The 17,779-nt window shown below is 54.4% G+C and overlaps 6 protein-coding genes across 6 annotated transcripts; 3 read left to right on the top strand and 3 right to left on the bottom strand.

Moving 5' to 3' along the window:
* Positions 1–103: 103 nt before the first annotated feature.
* On the bottom strand, positions 104–1,016 carry B0T26DRAFT_185293 (uncharacterized protein). The gene has a single exon (XM_060433641.1). It carries the CDS (start codon positions 737–739, stop codon positions 260–262), a length of 480 nt encoding a protein of 159 aa, XP_060301641.1. The 5' UTR covers positions 740–1,016; the 3' UTR covers positions 104–259.
* Positions 738–890, top strand: B0T26DRAFT_612186 (uncharacterized protein; the record flags this gene model as incomplete). The annotated part of the gene is made up of 1 exon (XM_060435917.1): positions 738–890. A coding segment is annotated over one exon (153 nt), but the record flags the coding sequence as incomplete, so codon positions are not given.
* An 856-nt stretch (positions 1,017–1,872) lies between the features above and the next one.
* On the bottom strand, positions 1,873–2,904 carry B0T26DRAFT_869758 (uncharacterized protein; the record flags this gene model as incomplete). Its single annotated transcript, XM_060447893.1, has 1 exon — positions 1,873–2,904. Exon 1 carries the CDS (start codon positions 2,683–2,685, stop codon positions 1,873–1,875), a length of 813 nt encoding a protein of 270 aa, XP_060301640.1. The 5' UTR covers positions 2,686–2,904.
* Positions 2,905–7,166: 4,262 nt separating this feature from the next.
* B0T26DRAFT_673259 (uncharacterized protein) lies at positions 7,167–8,336 on the top strand (the record flags this gene model as incomplete). Its single annotated transcript, XM_060439576.1, has 3 exons — positions 7,167–7,240; positions 7,287–7,450; positions 7,609–8,336. 3 exons carry the CDS (start codon positions 7,167–7,169, stop codon positions 8,334–8,336), a joined length of 966 nt encoding a protein of 321 aa, XP_060301639.1.
* A 726-nt stretch (positions 8,337–9,062) lies between these two features.
* B0T26DRAFT_636893 (poly polymerase catalytic domain-containing protein) lies at positions 9,063–14,833 on the top strand (the record flags this gene model as incomplete). The annotated part of the gene is made up of 5 exons (XM_060436875.1): positions 9,063–9,821; positions 9,889–11,172; positions 11,225–11,311; positions 12,639–14,327; positions 14,393–14,833. The coding sequence occupies 5 exons, from the start codon at positions 9,063–9,065 to the stop codon at positions 14,831–14,833; spliced, it is 4,260 nt and encodes a 1,419-aa protein (XP_060301638.1).
* A 342-nt stretch (positions 14,834–15,175) lies between these two features.
* Positions 15,176–16,812, bottom strand: B0T26DRAFT_185239 (uncharacterized protein). The gene has a single exon (XM_060433640.1). It carries the CDS (start codon positions 16,428–16,430, stop codon positions 15,288–15,290), a length of 1,143 nt encoding a protein of 380 aa, XP_060301637.1. The 5' UTR covers positions 16,431–16,812; the 3' UTR covers positions 15,176–15,287.
* Positions 16,813–17,779: the final 967 nt, after the last annotated feature.

Raw genomic sequence — 17,779 nt, 5'->3', positions numbered from 1 at the left:
CAAGGCCGCGATTTCATCAGCGCGATTTCATCAGCGCGACTTCCATTCCTAGGTTGCAGGTGCTGAGGGGAACAGGCGGGAAAAAGGCAGGAACGCGCCGAGACAAGCACCCATCTCTCCTGCCGAACCGACAGCTCGACGACTCATTTTTACGTTGGGCTGAAATTTGGAGAATTAAAAAAGGAAAAAAATCTACCACAAACCCCCAACAACACATGCATGCAGCATCCGGCAGAATCCGCGCCTGAGATACCATCACTCATACGCACTCACACCGCTGCCACTTGGCTACAAGACAAGACAATACAAGACAAACACGCCGCCACGGCACACCCAGGACATATATAGAAACAGCTCGGCAACTTCCGCTCCATGCCAAGAACCCGCTTCGACGGACAGTTATATCAGCCACCGGCGGCAACCCCGTCACGAGCAGGGGGTGACAGCAAAGACCCCAGTTGATCATCAACCCCAGATCACCTTCGCCACCCATCCGAGCCTCCCCCAGACACCACTCCCCGCAACAGCGGAACGGCACGACTATCTCCCTTGTCCCAGACTCCTTGGCGACACCGTGTCGACAGTCTCCGCTACTGTATTGTACGTCCACCTGGTCCACTGCGTGTATATCTAAGCATACCTGCGATCCCATCCATCTCATCAGATGACCCATTGCTGACACGGCTCTTAGCAACCCCCCTAGGTGAAGAGCAGAAGAATCACGAGACCACGCAACCATGTGCGGCACCAAGATCAGCTACGCCTGCTCGACCACCCTCATGTCGCAGTCCACCACGTGCGGCTGCGATAGGGTGGTGGCCTGCGGCAAGAGCACCCTCTACTGCGGGACCTGCAGCCACCCTCGCTGCAGGGAGCTGCGAGGCGAGGTCGCCATGGCATAGCCGCTAGGACCGCGGCGAGTCCCGGCCCGCTTGCCTACCTGCTTGCACCCACACATCGTGCCCCTCCCCCCCACACACACGCTGCTGGGCGGGTTTTGCTGTCAGACTGGAGCTGGGTTCTCTGTGGTCAACCGAGAAATGAGTTGATGACATGAAATTGGCGCGCCCTGGCTCGGTCAGAAATCCCCGCGGGGACTTGATCTTTTTCCTTTCTTGTTGTATATTTTCTATTTCTAGAGATCTCGCTGGACGGACTTGGATTCAAGACTTAGGGGCTGGAACATACTCAGGGGCTACACCCCGCTGGGAGAGTTGGCTGGTTGCAAGGGCGGCGTCGTCTGTGTGTCAATTCGGCAGTGTACATGTACTAGTATTGTTTATTCCATTCTGGGTCTTGTTGCTTGCCTTCGATGTTCAATGGCGGCATGTGCCGGTGATAAATGATAAATAAGGAGTAGCGTATTAATAGAGGAACTCAAGTAAACGCGTTTTTGAGACAGATCCACAAATACTTTGTGCAATTATTGCTTCTTGATACAGGATGACGAAATCACTTGAAAGTTGAAATGCGGAAACATGATCGAGTATTAATCACGGAAATTATGCCGTAATACAAAATTGGTTGCTATAAATAATATATTTTATTATCGGCTAATATATTTCGAGTTGAAAAAGAGTCTATAACTACCAAGTCTTGATCTAGAAATCTCCATCAGTGTCCAGCCGTGACTCACGAGACACCTGCCGGATCTTATTAATCGCAGAATCTTCCATTCAATACCGTTTCTTCGAAACCCCCAAATCGCTTGATCCTGTCATATATCCACGTGGAATCCTTGCTGGTTAGCTTTTCTCCCGCCCCAGACTTGGCGATAATCTTGTCCAGCCGCCTGCTACCTGTCGAGCTGAGCTCTGTCTCAACCTTGCGCTTCGAGACTTGTATCCTAGAGGTACTGGTGACAGGCTGCAGCTACAAGAAAAGATTAATACCCGTGGCTTTCTCAATCCCTGCAAGCTGGTGCGTGAACGCGTCCGTGATATCGACGTCGTCGTAGTATCTGGACCTGCCGCGCGCCGCTGGTGTCGAAGAAGAAGTTCCGACGTCTGGTAGACTGTTGGCAGCGCTGCTGATGTACAGAGATGGCAGTGGTTTTACGCCTGGAAATGAATCCGGGCTGCTTGGCCTTGAATCTTCATCTGAATATTCATCGGACTCTATGTAAAACACAGCCTCCTTGGAGTCGAGAATTTCCGCACTACGGGCCAGTGACATCCTGTTTTGCCCATACCACCAGGGGAGACCAAACCCTTTCATGCGGGCTATGGAGATGTAGACTTGCTTGGTCTTCTTAGCTACGACGAGGGGCTCGAGCTGGTGGACAATCTCCTCGAAGACAAGATATTCGCTCAACCGATGAAGGTGGTGTTTCGTTGGCTTGTCGGCCATGTCAAATATCACCGCGCAGCAGTAGAAAGCGCCCGAGTATCGGTTCGAAAAGATGACGCCCAGGCATTGATGTACTCCGACAAAGGCCAGAGCCTCCAGGCTTACATCCAACCCGGCATCGAAGTCACGGTAAGTGCCACTTACTAGATGAAGAGCGGCGTACGACTCTGGAAAGGCACCGTCTGGCTTAGAGATAAATGATAGGGCCCTCTTTCCATGGAAGTTCATGTCCCAGAGAGTAACTGGTTCCTCTGTGTAGTTTTTCCAGGTCGTCTGGCGACACGCACACCACTCCCAAGGAGTGACGCTGGCGATCTTAATGCCGTTGGCACCCATCTCGAATGATGGGGCTTACGGCGTAGGTGTTGCTTGTTGATTTTCTTTTTAATAACGAAGTCGTAGGAGCTGACAATTCTTGAATCAACTTCAAACTGATGTGCACGTCGAGAGTGACGAGCTTCCTACCGAACCAAGCCGTGCTGTTTTTTAAATGCACATTTGCGAAAATGAGAACTGGAACGCTGGCGAACAACCTGCGACAGCCCTTTGCTGCATTGTCTCCTTGTGGACCGGGCAGTGGATCGGGCAACAACAAAGGATGTTGAAGTGCCTGGGACATTGTAGTGGCATGGAACAAGCACGTCGCGGGGGGTTGTTCGAGGCAGACAAAGGTCCTTCCTTCCATCAAATTGGTGCACAAATGTCCTCCCCAATTGGTGCGGAAGAGCCACCGTCGGCCAACGACGAGATGGCATGATTTGCCAGACTGCAAGCAGAAAACGTAAAGCAGATAGGATGCTAGAAGCTGTCAGAGGTCAAGACGAGAACGAGTCTAGGCAGAAGCGGGTAGGGAAAGGGGTTAGGGTCCTTAGCTTAGCTCCAGGGGCTCAGGTACCTACGCGCCACGGAGTGAGCGACCTGCCCTGGCAAGCGGTTGACAAAAAAAAGCGAACACATTACTTGGCAGTACTTCTCTCCAGGCCAAGTATATATACAAATGTAGATACCGTTATGTACTGGAATCTTACCACCCAGTCAAAAGACCCTCGCCATCTAACAGATCTTGCATCCGCCCCACGTACCCATTAATTTTCGCTTGGCTCAGTCGGCTCCATCCTTCAACCGCTTTACAGCCCTCCAGCAATTCTCAATTGGCGATAAATCCGGGGAGCCGGGCGTATTGAAATAGTGCTTAAGTCCATGGGCTTGCCTCCACTGAATGCCATGGAACCGTTGCAAAATTGGTAGTGTATGGTAGTGTAGCGCCACTCGCACGGACCATTGATTTTAAGTCTTCGCTTTTTTTGTCAACCGCTTGCCTGCGTTTGCCTGCGTTCCACTGACAGGTGGGTTTTCTTTCAAATCCAATTCGTCGGGCTGTTCCCAGAACACGCAGAGCCTAAAATCACCATCGCAGGGAAAGGAGAGGAATGTTACGCTAGTATAGCTCAGCAACATGGGACACGCTAGAAGGAAGAGTTCAACCGCAGACAGCTCTAATTAGCTTCAATTCATCATTTTTCATCTCTTCTTTCTCGGAACTGCTGCCTTACAAGGAAGACCTTAAAAACAAAGACAAGGCCGCATATATAATAATTAGCGATTTACAGACTTTAAGATGTTGTTAGATTTCTACGTGTATAATTTAATTAATTATCTCTACAATCAGTCTCTTTTATGGGGTACGGAATTTATGTTTGAGAATTAATCGGGGACCCACCATAATCGTGCGCCCACCTACCTATCCACTTTGGCAGCTGGGATAGTGGAGCTGGCTTTTTAGCGGTACTTTCGTATCCAGCCTCCCATATGTAGATTTTCAGCCACAACAAGCCGTTAGAAATCTACCGAATGCGAATGAGGCCTGGAAATGTCAATTGTGTTCAATTTTCGGGTCTTTGTCAGCAACGTTGTTGACTTGTCAATTTGTGCGCATTGCGACCAGCCAAGAAAAGTCGATAAATTTGGTGCAAATCAAAGTATTGAGATGGCTGCTGGCCAATACGTTAAAATGACCTAATTACATACAGTCAAGTACATGCATGTATGTGAGGCCGATTGAACAGAGTGGTGATGTTATTTGTGGTGTTGCTTTTTTTGTTGTGTTGTGGTGGAATAGTTCAATTGTGCCCTGCAAGGAAAAAATGCCTGCAGGTTGACGTAATTGTGGCTTCGGAGGTTGAAGGCCGAAAACCTACTGTGAGAGAAGGCAGGTACGCCGGATCAAGGTGGTCACAATGGAGACAACAGAGAGGGCGAGCAATGACTGGTATTGGTGTAAGACTTCAACCTGGCCTTCGCAGAGGAAGGGGGCGAGGGCCATTGTTTATATACATGCTCAGGGGCTCGGTCCCGGGCATGCTTGTGAAGGCAGGGCACCCTGCGTTGGCTTAGTGGCTCATGCCAGCCGGCAGCAGCCTGGCCCGTTGGTGCCAGGTGGTGGGCGCGCGCAAGGGTGCGCGCGTTGACAGGTGCTTGGGGTGCTTTTTCCTTACACCTACAAATGGGGGGGGCTGTATCAAAAAGTACTGATTTTACCGCTAAAAAAACCCTACGTTGATACCAACTGCCAGCAGGGATTTCTCAGGGTTAGGTAGGGGGCGCACGATTATGGTGGGCGCCCGATTAACTGACTAACCCCTGCAAATTACTACATCAGATCCCTGTCGGAAAAACGGCCCGTTCCCGCCTTGGAAAGAACCGGGGCAAGCGGTTGGCAAAATAACACGAACTGCAAAGATGGATTGGTCTGTGCGGGCGGCTTTACACTAGCAGACACTACCAATTTTACAACATTCGATGGCATTCGACTCACACCACCACTGCTGGCACCACACCGCCAGTCCATCACCACCATCACTGCCATCATGGCACCGCATTACCCAACGCCAGTGAAGGCGCACCTCATTGGAACAGCTGCATTCCTCGACCACCAACACGCTCAGTACTTCCACACTGATCTTTTCAAAGAGTTCGGCATCCGCAGTAAAACCCAGGGCTGGGAGATCCTGCGCAATGCCAAGGACCGGAGGCATCCAGATCACGAAACACGAGGCCGGAAGCATATCATCTCGGCCGAGGACCTACATCGAATGGAGGAAGTCATCTGGCAGTATGGCTTCCAGGCGCGCATGTTGACTTGGCAAGGTCTAGGCCTAATGACCGGTATTCACGCATCCGCAAGGACGATGGAGCGAGCGATGGGGACCTTGAAATACCGAAAATGCATCACTTGCGAAAAAGGATTTGTTTCTCCATTAAGTGCCAACCGCCGTATCCAAGCCGCCAAGCTCGCGCTTTAATATCGCCCTCGTCCAGAGGACTGGCACGATATCCGGTGGTCGGATGAATGCCATTTTGGTCTCTTTTCCGAAGGAAAGATTCGGATTATTAGGAAGCCAGGGGAGCGTTATTGTCCAGATTGTATTCACCACCATGAGCCTGAACCAGCGGCGGGAACCGAAATCCGAAGATATCACGTCTGGGCGGCCGTCGGATGGAATTTCAAGTCCGAGATGTATTTTTACGAAGTCCCAACAAATACCAATGGAAAGATGAGCTTGCAGACCTATCGCGACGAGATTCTGGAGAAGGTTGTTGGTCCTTGGCTTCTCCGTGGCGATACTTTCGTGCTGGAAGAAGACGGAGATTCAGGGCATGGAGGTGGAAATTCGAAGCGTGGGAATATCGTAAAGCAGTGGAAGCAAGACAACGGATTGAAGCATTACTTCAATACCCCTGGCTCTCCAGATTTATCGCCAATTGAGAATTGCTGGAGGGCTGTAAAGTAGTATATCCGTGCCAATCTTCGAATTGATACGAATATTATAGACCTAGTAGTTGAAGGATGGAGGCGACTGAGTCGAGCGAAAATCAATGAGTACGTAGATTCCATGGTAAGGCGGATGCAAGATGTGTTAGAGGGCGATGGTCGTATGACAGGGTGATAACAGCCACTACATAGAGATACCTAGATTTATATGTAAATCTGGCCCCTAGGGATGTACCTTAAAGTAATGAGTTCGTCTTTTTTGTCAACCGCTTGCGGGGGTTCTATTGTCCAGAGCCAAAGGCCATTTTACTTTAGAAAATAGTGCCGCGCAGCTCGAGCTCCTAGGTCTCGGCTCGCAGCAGCGCTCAGGGCTTCACCGACAATTATGTTCCTCAAGCCTCCGAGTGGTCTGGGAGATGAAGCGGCCGTGGTGTGAATTTCAAACACAAGCCGGATTACTCGACAACTTGGTGGCGTCACCGGTCCACTTGAAGGGGTTTTTAACTTCCTGTGGATTGTGAATAGGTTGAGGGGAGTGGCGGCCTGATCCTTTTAAGCCACCCATCCTCCCCGAGACTGTGCTACTTTTTGCCATCTGCCGTTAGCCTATGAGCCCGATGCCGACAGGGGAAGAAGCTGCAGGAAGCTCCTTTGCGCCGCAACGACGCCACTGCAAGTTGGTCATGAGCCTCGCTTCCCCCCTCGCAATTGTGCCTGCCTCGTCTCATGCTCCTGATAGGTAAATTGATGGTGTCTTGTGGGTACTTTCGACATGTGCCTCATTTGCCTCAGGTTTCTACAAGGGTCGGTGGTGTTTCGGGTCTGTTCTCTTTCTACTGCCTAGCCAACTAATAATAGCTCACAACCAGACAAGCTAGAGCTTCAAGCTTCTCTACTAGCATCAGCCTCGGCTCATTGTTGCTCAGACTCCCAGTTGCTCGGACTTCCTTGATTGCGGTGAGATATAAACAGCTTCCAGTCTTCGCGCCGCGCGGCATGGTGTGTTTTACCTTCGGCCTCATTCATTGTTGGTCGGACTCCCACGATGGCTGTCAGAGATGAACGGCTTCCAGTTTTGGCGTCGTGCGATACGCGTGTTTCGCCCTCGTCCCTTTCATTGTTGGTCGGACTCCCATGATGACTGTGAGATTTGAACAGCTTCCAGTCTTGGCTCCGTGCGGCATGGCGTGTTTTACCCTCGGCCCAACACCGTCCCGCCAGCAAGGGGTGCGGTTGAGAGTTGGTCTGCCGTGCTTGAGATGGCCCGAAATAGGAAAGGCGCTTCTTGTCGCGGCCATGGCTCCATAGGAGTGTCCCAGAGAAAGAAAAGTAAGTATATATTTATCTAGACTCATCTGGACAACAATGATCATCCTCTCATCATCAACTTTAACAACACGAATCTCATCCCCAAAGTCGCCCTTTCACAGTTTTCCCCTGGACTCTTCTTTGTCCTATCTTATCCAATATGAGTACTAGCAAAGCAGCGGCAGCCGACTCGCGAAGCTATTCGCCCGTCCGCGAACAACAGCTTCGTGAACAACAGGCGCGCGACAATGCACTTCGTACGGCGGTGGTAGCTCTTGAAAAGCTTGCCAGGGACAAAATTCTGGCCGAACACAACATTAAAAAACCTTACACATACGAAGTCAATAGTGAAATGAAGCATCTTATCAATGATCGATCGGGAAAAGATCAACTTCCCACTTCTATTCCTGTTCTGAAAATCGCCCAGGAATTGTCTAGAAAGTTGGATTTGGATCCCTCCGCGAACGGCTGGAATGCTGCACTCTCTATCATGGCGGGCAAAATAGGCAGCAGCCAGCCGAGTTCGGTCAACAGCGAGGCTTCTACAGCATCCGTCAGCAGTGACTTGGAGGGCTTCAAAGCCGATTACCGCACGAAGCACTTCACGGGCACCAAGGCCGTGGTCGTCGCCATCCTTACCGCAGAATTCAATATGTTGGGTAGTAGCTATTCAGAGGATCTTGTAGCCAAGACTGCAGATCTGATGAAGACCAAAACACCGCCTAAGGCGGAGGCCGGTCTGAAGAATGAGGCTGCCGTCGACTGGATTCACCATAACGCGCCGGACTACGTCAAGGATATCATGAACGCATACAAGCAAGCATTGAAGGTTCTTTCGGGCCAGGGCACGTTGCTGGGGGAAAGGAGCCAGGCAGTACTCGGCGGCCTTCATGATATCGCTAAGTAGGTAATCATCCCATGGGCTTTGAGCGGACCTGGCTGGCTATAGGTGACTGCCCTGCCTTGGCAGGAGATGCTACTAATTAGAGCGGGAGGAAACATGGCGGAGGGAGGGAAAACCCGTAGCACTATATATACATATATCTAGGCACTGGCTGCCAAAATGTAGAGGCTAGTGCTTGCTCTGTTCCACGTCTTTCTATCACAGGCCGGTGCCGTGGCCATTTTTGTGTGACGTTGGTGGTTCGGGCTACCTTATCCTGTCTGTGCAGATGTGCTAACCCTAACCCTCAGTAAAGGTGCTTCTAGAGATAGATCAGAACTGGTCAGAGTTTAAGGGCTGGCTGGTGCCTAACTTTTTGTGGAACTGGCTTCGCAGGGGTGCTGGGAGCCTAGATGTCCGTCCCGTGATTTCGCGCCAGCGCACGGATTGGGGACGTTGGTGCCTGCTCTGACCCGAACGCGCTTGCCTAGTTCTAATCCAAGCAAAGCGCCCCCAACGCGCGAGAAAATATTTCAAGTGAAAAAGTCCATGACGACCTGCCTCCCATCTTCAGACGGAAAGGGCACAGTCCCCTCATTTCCCCCTCCCCCCCCCATTTTGCGACGTCAATTTGTCGATGCTGGACAGCAGCGACATCCTGACATTGAACCTTTCTCTCTAACCCGGGACGGCTGATTTCGGGAAGCTTGCACTTTTTTATTATTCTGTTTCTTACTATTCACCGTGAAAATGCCACCGAAGAGAGCCAAAAAGGTTGCTGCTCCAGCAAAACCTGCCCTTGACGGGTGCAAGATTGCTCTGAGCGGTAATTTCCCAGGCACACCACAGGCCGCTCTCAGGCTCAAGGCCGAAGCCGTCGGTGCGACGGTTACCAATACCGTCACCGACGACACGACGCATCTGATTGCTACCGAGGGTGACTTCAACAAGCCCTCCGTCAAGGTCGCAAAAGCTCAGACCCTTGGTATTCCAATTGTCGGCTTGGAATGGCTTTCTCTTTCCGACCAGAACAATGCCCGGCAGCCCGAAAACAACTTTGTTCTGGGAGCATCAGCTAAGAGCGGCGCTGATCAACCCGACGATGCCAAGTCGACATCCTCCCAGCCCAACAGCACAAAAGCTACCGCTAATAACTCTCGAAAAAGAGCTGACCCTCCTGCAAATGTTGTTGACGACCAGCCCAAGACCAAGAAAGCTAGGGGTCGCAAGGCAGCTACCGAGGCTGTCGATGCCCACAATGGCACGAAAGACGCAGGTGACATTGACGGCACCACCGGGGCCTCCAGTTCAGACCCCGACAAGTCGAAGCCCCCACCAGCTATTGGCAAAGACCAGGTTGCCAAACAGAAGGATCTCCAGATTCCGCTTGATGAAGGATGCCCCTTCGCCACGTCCGTTGTCTACATCGCGCCTGATGGAGTCATCTACGACGCCTCCTTGAACCAGACAAATGCCGGGAACAACAACAATAAGTTCTACCGCATCCAGGTAAGAAGGACCTCGTCGACACGTCTGCCATCTGCATTCTGTTCACCTCTGCTGACCGAGAATGCAGGTTCTGGTGGACCCCAAAGGAACTTGCCGTACCTGGACGCGATGGGGTCGCGTTGGTGAACGTGGCCAGACGGCCGTTGCATCTGAGGGCACCCTTGTAGATGCGATAGGCCAATTCGAGAAAAAGTTTAGAGACAAGTCAGGTCTTCCCTGGAATCAGCGTGGCGATGATCCAAAGCCGGCCAAGTACGCCTTCGTCGAGCGGAATTACGAACCTGAATCCGACGACGAGGAGGATGTTGAAGAGAAGGTACTCGGCGCCAAGAAGAAGGCGCCCGGTTGGCAACCGCCCAAGTGCACGCTTCAGGCTGCGGTACAGGACCTCCTAAAGCTCATCTTCAACCAGCAAATCTTCAACAACACCATGCTGGCAATGAATTACGACGCCAGCAAGCTTCCCCTGGGAAAGCTGAGCAAGGCCACAATCACACGTGGCTTCCAGTTGCTCAAAGACTTGTCTGCTCGCATCGATGCCGCAACTCCTGCTGGCGGCTATGGGGTGCCCTATTCTCCGGCTGTCGAGCAAGTGTCCAATTCGTTCTACTCCCTCATCCCCCACAACTTTGGTCGCAGCCGGCCCCCAGTCATCGCAAATCAGCAAATGGTCAAGAAGGAAATAGAGCTTCTGGAAAGCCTGAGCGACATGAAGGATGCTGCCCTCATCATGAAGATGGAGAAAGTTGGAGACGCGGATGTCAATCCGCTGGACAGGCAGTACCAAGGGCTCAACATGGAGGAGATGACGCCTCTGGATGCCCAGACGGCCGAGTACTTGCAATTGCAGGATTACTTGGTCAACACGCGTGGAGAGACGCACAATATCAAGTACAACGTTGAGAGCATCTTCCGCATTGAGCGCCAGGGAGAGAGGGATCGCTTTGACAAGAGCCCCTTCGCTGAGCCTGCGATTGCCAAGAACCGCCGTCTGCTATGGCACGGCTCTCGTTCGACCAACTTTGGCGGGATCCTCAGCCAAGGCCTCCGAATCGCTCCCCCAGAGGCACCGGTGTCCGGGTATATGTTTGGCAAAGGCATTTATCTCGCCGACATGTCGTCCAAGTCAGCCAACTACTGCTGTGCGGGCATGTCTAACAACACCGCATTGCTGTTGCTGTGCGAGGCTGAATTGGGAGATCCTATGCAGGAGCTTATCAAAGCCTCGTATAACGCAGGAGAAGATGCGAAGGCGAAAGGCATGGTGTCAACCTGGGGCAAAGGCTCGCGCGGTCCTCTAAATTGGAAGGATGCCGCTTGCGTCCATCCCTCGCTAGCCGGGGTCAAGATGGTAAGCCTCTTTTGCAGATTCCTCACCTGATGATGATTCTAACCGGTTGTAGCCCGATGTCTCCGTCGCGCCAGGACGGACAGATGTGCCCGGCGCCTCTTTGTACTACAACGAGTACATTTGCTACGATGTCGCCCAGGTCCGGCTCCGCTATCTCTTCCGCGTGAAAATGGAACATAGCTATACGTGAGTTTAGTTCTCGGCGGCCCATGAAACAAGAGACGGACTCCTTGCCGCGCAACTTCGAAATGGGTTGATTTCTGCTATTTGAGCCTAAGGCGTTTTTCTCTCGTCTGTCGCCTAGATCTACCCCGGCCGACCGGGTGTGATTTCAAATTTGTGGACAAATTTGAACGTGGCACCTAGCTAATGACCGATTTTTCCAAATCCAAATCTATTTTAACGACTAGTTCTACATCTATTGGAGCATGTGAGAATCATGTGAAGTTGCCTCTATGGCTGTGTGATTCTCATCATACTCTGGCGTGAGTGAGTTAAGGTATGGAAGCTCAACTGGAGTCAATGGCTCATGATTGTAGCTCTTCCTAGATAGTTGGTGATAGTGATGACTGGATGTGATGGACCTCTGAGTCTTCGGGGCACGTTGATTCCTTGGTTGAGTTTTCGAGTTCGTAAATTGTTTATTGCAGGGTTAGGGTTTAGCCAGTTCCTAGAGTGGCCCGAACAGTGTTGCAGTCCGTAACGCGGGTACGGATATCACACTACGGATACAAAGAGTGTTTTTAATGAAGATAAACCAAGCCAAGCCTAGGTTCATGTGTTAATGCAATGCAGACGCAAGAGCGGCCTATCAACCGCTCAGCACAACGCAGTGGTTTTGGGAGGTGGGGCACAGCGGGAGGAGCCAAAGGTTTATTTATCGGATTCGCAGGTTGGCGACTCCATCAGTCCTTCCCCAAATGCCTGGGCTAAAGGCGGCCTAGACTGGAGTCTCCAGCATCTCAACTCCTCCTTCCCCACCCATTCGACTCTGAGCTGCTCCACTACCCACCCTCAGTAGGTCAATTCTGGCAGCAGCCTGGGTGGTGTAGAACAGCAGATAGCGCATGTCTGTAAATGCATCTAATGCCATTTGGAATCCGCCGCTCGGGACAGGTCGAGGCAAGAACCTGGGAGGAAACCCGATTGCCTGTTCTTAATCTCTGCACATAGAGCACCGATACGCACGACGGCAACGCTACCTAACGAGGTAAGGCCAACACTCTTAGGGCCGAGCCTAAAGCAAAAATTCTGCAGTTTATTTGCCGCTGCGAACCGCCGCGGCCTGGCTTTCCAAGTTCCAATGGTGGTTGACGAGATCCGATGACGGTGCCGATCCGGACTCGGGACCCCTCGACATCACACGCCCGAGTGCGCCCTTCTCTCCCTCTGCGCCCGCGCCCGCGCCCGCACCCGCACCCGCACCGTCGCCCGCGCCGATGAGTGCCTCCCCCCGGGCTCAAAAGCGGACGGCCAGCACGTGCATCACGTGCCGTGCGCGCAAGGTTCGATGTGATGGCCGTCGGGGCATCTGCACCAACTGCGAGCGCCTGGGCTTTGCCTGCTCCTACGACGAAAACGTCGCCATCGAGATCGTCCAGCCCGACAACAGCCTCACCGCCATCGCCGTACCGCGCCGCCGGGCCCGCCAGGCCTGCCAGAACTGCCATGCAAAGAAGGCCCGCTGCAGTGGGTCCATGCCGCGATGCGACCGCTGCCGCCTCCAGGCCCTCGAATGCGTCTACCGCCCGGGCAAGCGCGCCCTGCCCCTGTCTAGCGCCCTCGCCGGCTCTGCCTCCCAAGACGTGGTGATGCACGACGATGAGTCGACGGACCGCGGAGCCGTCGCCTACGACCAGGCCACCTTCGGGAGCGGCACTACAAGCCCGGCTCCTGCCGCCTCCGAGCTCGGCCTCGACCCCGACGAGCCCCTGGCGCTGCGGGCCTTCGACAACTTCTTCCGCCACGTCCACCACATGCCCATGTTCTCCTTCCTGCATCGGGCCTCCCTCATGGAACGGTACCATACCGGCTCGCTCGACCGCTCCCTGCTCCTCGCGCTGGTGGGCATCACAGCCCTGCTGACAGACCTCGGTCCGGGCATGGTGGATTACGGCGATCGGTGCATTGAAGAGGCGGTGGCTATCTGTCTTGCCGAGCTGGAGAAGCCGTCCATCCTCCGTCTCCAGGCGCTCGTCATTGCCGTGAAGCACCGCATCCTCTCGAAGCGGCTCTCGTCCGCCTTCATGGTCCACGCGGTTGCGAGTCGCTTTGCCACGGCGCTGCGTCTCAACCACGAGAACGCCAACCTGTGTTTCCTGGCGCGCGAGTCCCGCCGGCGGCTGATGTGGTCACTCTACATGATCGACTCTGCCATCTCGAGCGGCCAGCCCGACGTCGCTCTCTGGCCGGACGCCGAGAGGCAGATCCACGTCCAGCTTCCGTGCAACGAACGCAATTTCGAGTTTGACCTACCCGAGCCCACCGAGACACTGCAGCCGCCGCTCCCAGGTCTCGACGGCGTCGTGCCGCCGCTGCCCGATGTGCTGGGCTTCATGGCGCTCCAGGTGCGCATCCACTGGATGCGCACGAGGACTCTGCAGCGCACAATGAAGGCTGTGGCCGTGCTGGAACCTGGGGATCTCGCCGCCCTGCCGACCGACTGCGCACGGCTGGCCGGGGAGCTCGAGGCCTTTGAGGCGAGACTGCCGCTCTCGTTCCGCTGGTCCGAGGCCAACTTGCGCCTGCGCACGTACTCGCCCCGGCTCGGCATCTTCATCATGACGCACGTCTGGTGGAGGCAGTGCTACCTTGACCTCTACCGGCTCTTTCTTACCGGCCTGAAAGAAGCGCTCCCGCCGGCTTTTCTCGCCCATCTGAATCCCGAATCCGTCGCCCGCGGCCGAAGACAGTGTTATGAGCACGCGAGAGCCATGGCTGACATGTTTGCACAGGTGCTGACGCTCAGCAACGGTGCGCCAGTCACTGACATTGACCTGCCCGGGTGTGCTTTCCAGTGCGCGAGAGTGCTCTATCATGGCCTGCAGACGGCAGGCGACGAACAGGGGTTTTCTGCTGAAGGAGTGCAAGAGCTCGCCACAGTCTGTCTGCGGGCTGCTCAAAACTCAACGCCAGGGCCGGCATGTGCCGGCATTGTAAGTCGAGTCCCCGCCAGAAAAGCACCACACCGTACCTTGTCGGTATTGACACCCACGAACAGCAAGCGGATATCGAGGAGCTCATTGCCCACGGACTGCAATTAGCACCAGGCCAGCCTGTCTCGGTTGCCCGCACTCGCGGGGTCAGCGGCGAGTTGGCCGCACCCCGTTTTGCACCGTCGACTTCTGGCGAAGTCGAAGCACAGATAGGGGCTCAGCCTCTGGCTTTTCCACGTAGCACGAACCAAGCCGCGGGCCAGAGCTCGATGTCAGCACCCGCGCCCGTCCCGGCTCTCTCCTCATTCCAGGCCATGCCGGTGGACGCTGCAACGGTTGTTGCGCCTTCCAGCGCCAGCGGGGGCACGAGCGGGACCAACGCCTTTGAGGAGGTTCTCGACGGGCTCAACTTCGGCTCGGATCTGTTTGGCTCAGAGTCGTGGCCCGCATTTCCGAGTGACTGGCTGAACGCGGGATACTTTCCGCCGCCGGCAGGCGGTTATTGACGTTTGAGTGACTGCCCAGTGGTTGTGGGACCGCCCAGTGGTTGTGGGACCATCGTACACGTGCATGAGCGACGGAATGTCATGTCCTTTGTTTTTCTCGTTGGTTGAGAGTTCGCATGTCGTGTGTTTGTGGAGTTTGAGGCTTGAAGTGTTTTTTTCTTGGATGGCGGTTGAGTGCTTATATGGGGAGCCAAAGGCGCTGACGGCATTTTAGCCTGGAATGTCGCCATCGCTACACTGCATTAGCGGCCGCGGAGCATCGTATGTGCTGTGTGCACTGGTTCGGGCAACAAGGGATGACAACTGGATGCAACTCCCCAAAAGCGGAACAGAAGCAGATAACCAGTGCAATGACGATAATTACAATTAATTGTGCCTAGTGGTGATGCTCGTCTGTTCGCTAGGGTCAACAAGATAGATGTATATGTACAAGACAAGACAATAATCAGCGTTTTCACCGCAGGAGCGGCGTCTCTTCCGAGGGACTGCCGAACCTCCTGCTACTCTGCGCACCTACGGCTACAACCGTCACGGTCCGGTCCAGATCGACGGCGCGCTCCCGGTAGATCCACCCGATGCAGACCCCGGCGCCGGGCCCCAGCACGACCGAAGTGCCAGCCATGACCAGCGCCACCCGCCACCCGGCCTCAACCAAGACCCAATATAGCACTGTCAGCCCGATGAAGAAGGCGTCGATGACGATGAAGCGGATCGTCGAGCGCGTCATCTCCTTGCGGTCGTCGGGCTGCAGCAGGCTCCATACCAGCAGCCCCTGCGACAGCACCGAGCACACGATCGGAACCGCATACACGCCCGCCAGCGCCAGCCTGCTAGACTCGAGGTGGAAGCTAGCGCGCCACCACTCGTCGCGCAGCAGCACCACCACGGCCTTGCGCACCGCCTGCCGCACCAGCGACACATAAACAGGGAAAAACAGCCACACAAACGCCGACACGGGCTCGTCCAGCACCACCATCACCACCGACGGCACCACGTACCCCACGGTCACTGCCACGGGAATCGCAACCACCTCGGCCACCCTCGCCAGATGCCGATGCGCCTCGCCAAGCGTTGGATCCTCCGGCCCGGCCGGCTCCGCCGCCGCGGGCCTGTACCCCTGTCGGCCGCGCGCCTCGATAATCTCTCTGCTGCGGTGCAAGAACGCCGGCAGGATGACCAGCTGCCACACGACGGCCCCGCCGACAAGATTAAACACGAGCCACGGCCCTGTCGGGTTCGCAATCAGCACGCTGGGCGCGTTGCAGATGCGCGCGGCCTCGACGGTGGCTGCCGTCAGCAGCGCGCCGACAAAGCTCAGCACCGCGCCCAGCGCGCCCGGTGATCGCGCCGGCGCCCCCAACGCCTCCACGAAGAAGCTCGTGAGAAAGCATAGTGGGACCCCGATTACCGGGACGCGTGACAGCCAGCGTATGCGCGATCGCGCGTGGCATTGGCTGAGCAGCATGTACATGTTCGTGTCGCTGTAGAGGAACATGGTCGCAGCGGTGAGGATGGCGAGCAGGATGGGGACTGCGACGAGCTGCCCGAGTGAGAAGCGGTGAACGGCCTGGCGCGGGCGCCGTGGAGGGCCATCCATTTTTTTTGTTGGTGGCTGTTCTTGTTTGCGCGGTCCCTGTTTGGTTTTTTTTTTTTTTGGTTGTCTGCCTAGCAATAATGGTTGGTGATGAGAGTTTGCCGATGCGGCTAGATTGGCCAGATGTACCGATGATGCCGTTGAGGTCCGTCTACCTTCTAGGTTGGGCCATGTCTAGTGGTTTGTGCTTTTTTGAGATTTTGAGGTTTTGCCCCTTCGTTTTGTTTGCTTCGGTTCTCACGCCACGCCACCAGCTGAACAACATTGTCTCCCCACACTGTGATTTCCGAGGTGCGCTCGGGTGGGGCGCGTGCCACTGGTTCCGCCGCCAAGGGCAGGCGCGGGACAGAGATGGGCTGGACTGGGTTCAGAGCGTCACGTGGGCCCCCAAGCTCTCCATCTAAAATCCAGATGATCCATCTGGCGAAGGACGAGAGCAAGATGTCACGTTTCGTCCTCCATGTCTCACGTCTCGCACTCAATCTCCATTATCCACTACGTGATGATTTTTCAGATTTTTCTCTTTATTTTCACCCCTATTTCTGCTGCTGCACCGCAGGTCTCGGGAACAACAATACTGTAAGGCTTGTTTCCCAGTCTGTTGCAGCAGAGGAAGGGTTAGGGTTCCGGCTTCGTCGTGTTCACTTGTTTCTTCCTCACAACATCCTTCAACCAACGCAACAACCCTAATATCGAGAACTTCTCTTCACCCACTTCTCATCGCCCCTTCTTACTGGCACCGAAAGTCAATTGAACTAGGGTTACAGAATTTTTCGCGACGGCGAAAACAGAAAATGTTCAAAATGTACCTGCCGCTTCAAGTTCCTTCTCCGTCCCCAACTCGATCCAAAGACGCTGTGAATATCGAGCGCGGAACTGATTATGATATATCCTTCCTAGCTGCTGGTGATCTCGGCTCGCCATGCCGGAGTCCTTTTGCTCTTCTCGGGCTGCACACCCATATTGAGGTCCCTTGCCCCGACTGCTCCGACCTCCAGTCAGACAACGGCGACGATGGTGTCCACACAAAACATCCCTTGCTCGTGCAGCTCTTTCTCACTCCAACAAAGGGTTCGACGTCTGAATCAGCAATAGCTCAACTCCTATTGGACACACCGCGTAAGGGAGGAATTGCTGACGCGAAGTTCAAGTCCCGACTCCCACCAACAGACCACACTAATTAGCTGCCCCATTCGTTGCTATACGTCTAGTCTAGCAGACTTGATGATCAATATTTTTGCAGGATGCAAGGGCTGCCCCACTGGTCCCTGAGAAGGTCCGAAAACACCGGAACGAAGCGGGACTCGAAAACCAATGCAGCTAACCATCGAACTCGCCAACTCGCTGTGCTT

The sequence above is a fragment of the Lasiosphaeria miniovina genome (assembly GCF_030549165.1).
Source record: "Lasiosphaeria miniovina strain SMH2392-1A chromosome Unknown B0T26scaffold_2, whole genome shotgun sequence".
Lineage (NCBI taxonomy): Eukaryota > Fungi > Ascomycota > Sordariomycetes > Sordariales > Lasiosphaeriaceae > Lasiosphaeria > Lasiosphaeria miniovina.
The sequence above is the reverse complement of the archived record's forward strand: the minus strand, read 5'-3'. Positions and strand labels throughout refer to the sequence as shown.

Excerpts from the sequence above, each read along its gene's own strand:
- B0T26DRAFT_185293 (XM_060433641.1), bottom strand. The coding sequence starts at position 739 with ATGGTTGCGTGGTCTCGTGATTCTTCTGCTCTTCACCTAGGGGGGTTG.
- B0T26DRAFT_185239 (XM_060433640.1), bottom strand. The coding sequence starts at position 16,430 with ATGGATGGCCCTCCACGGCGCCCGCGCCAGGCCGTTCACCGCTTCTCA.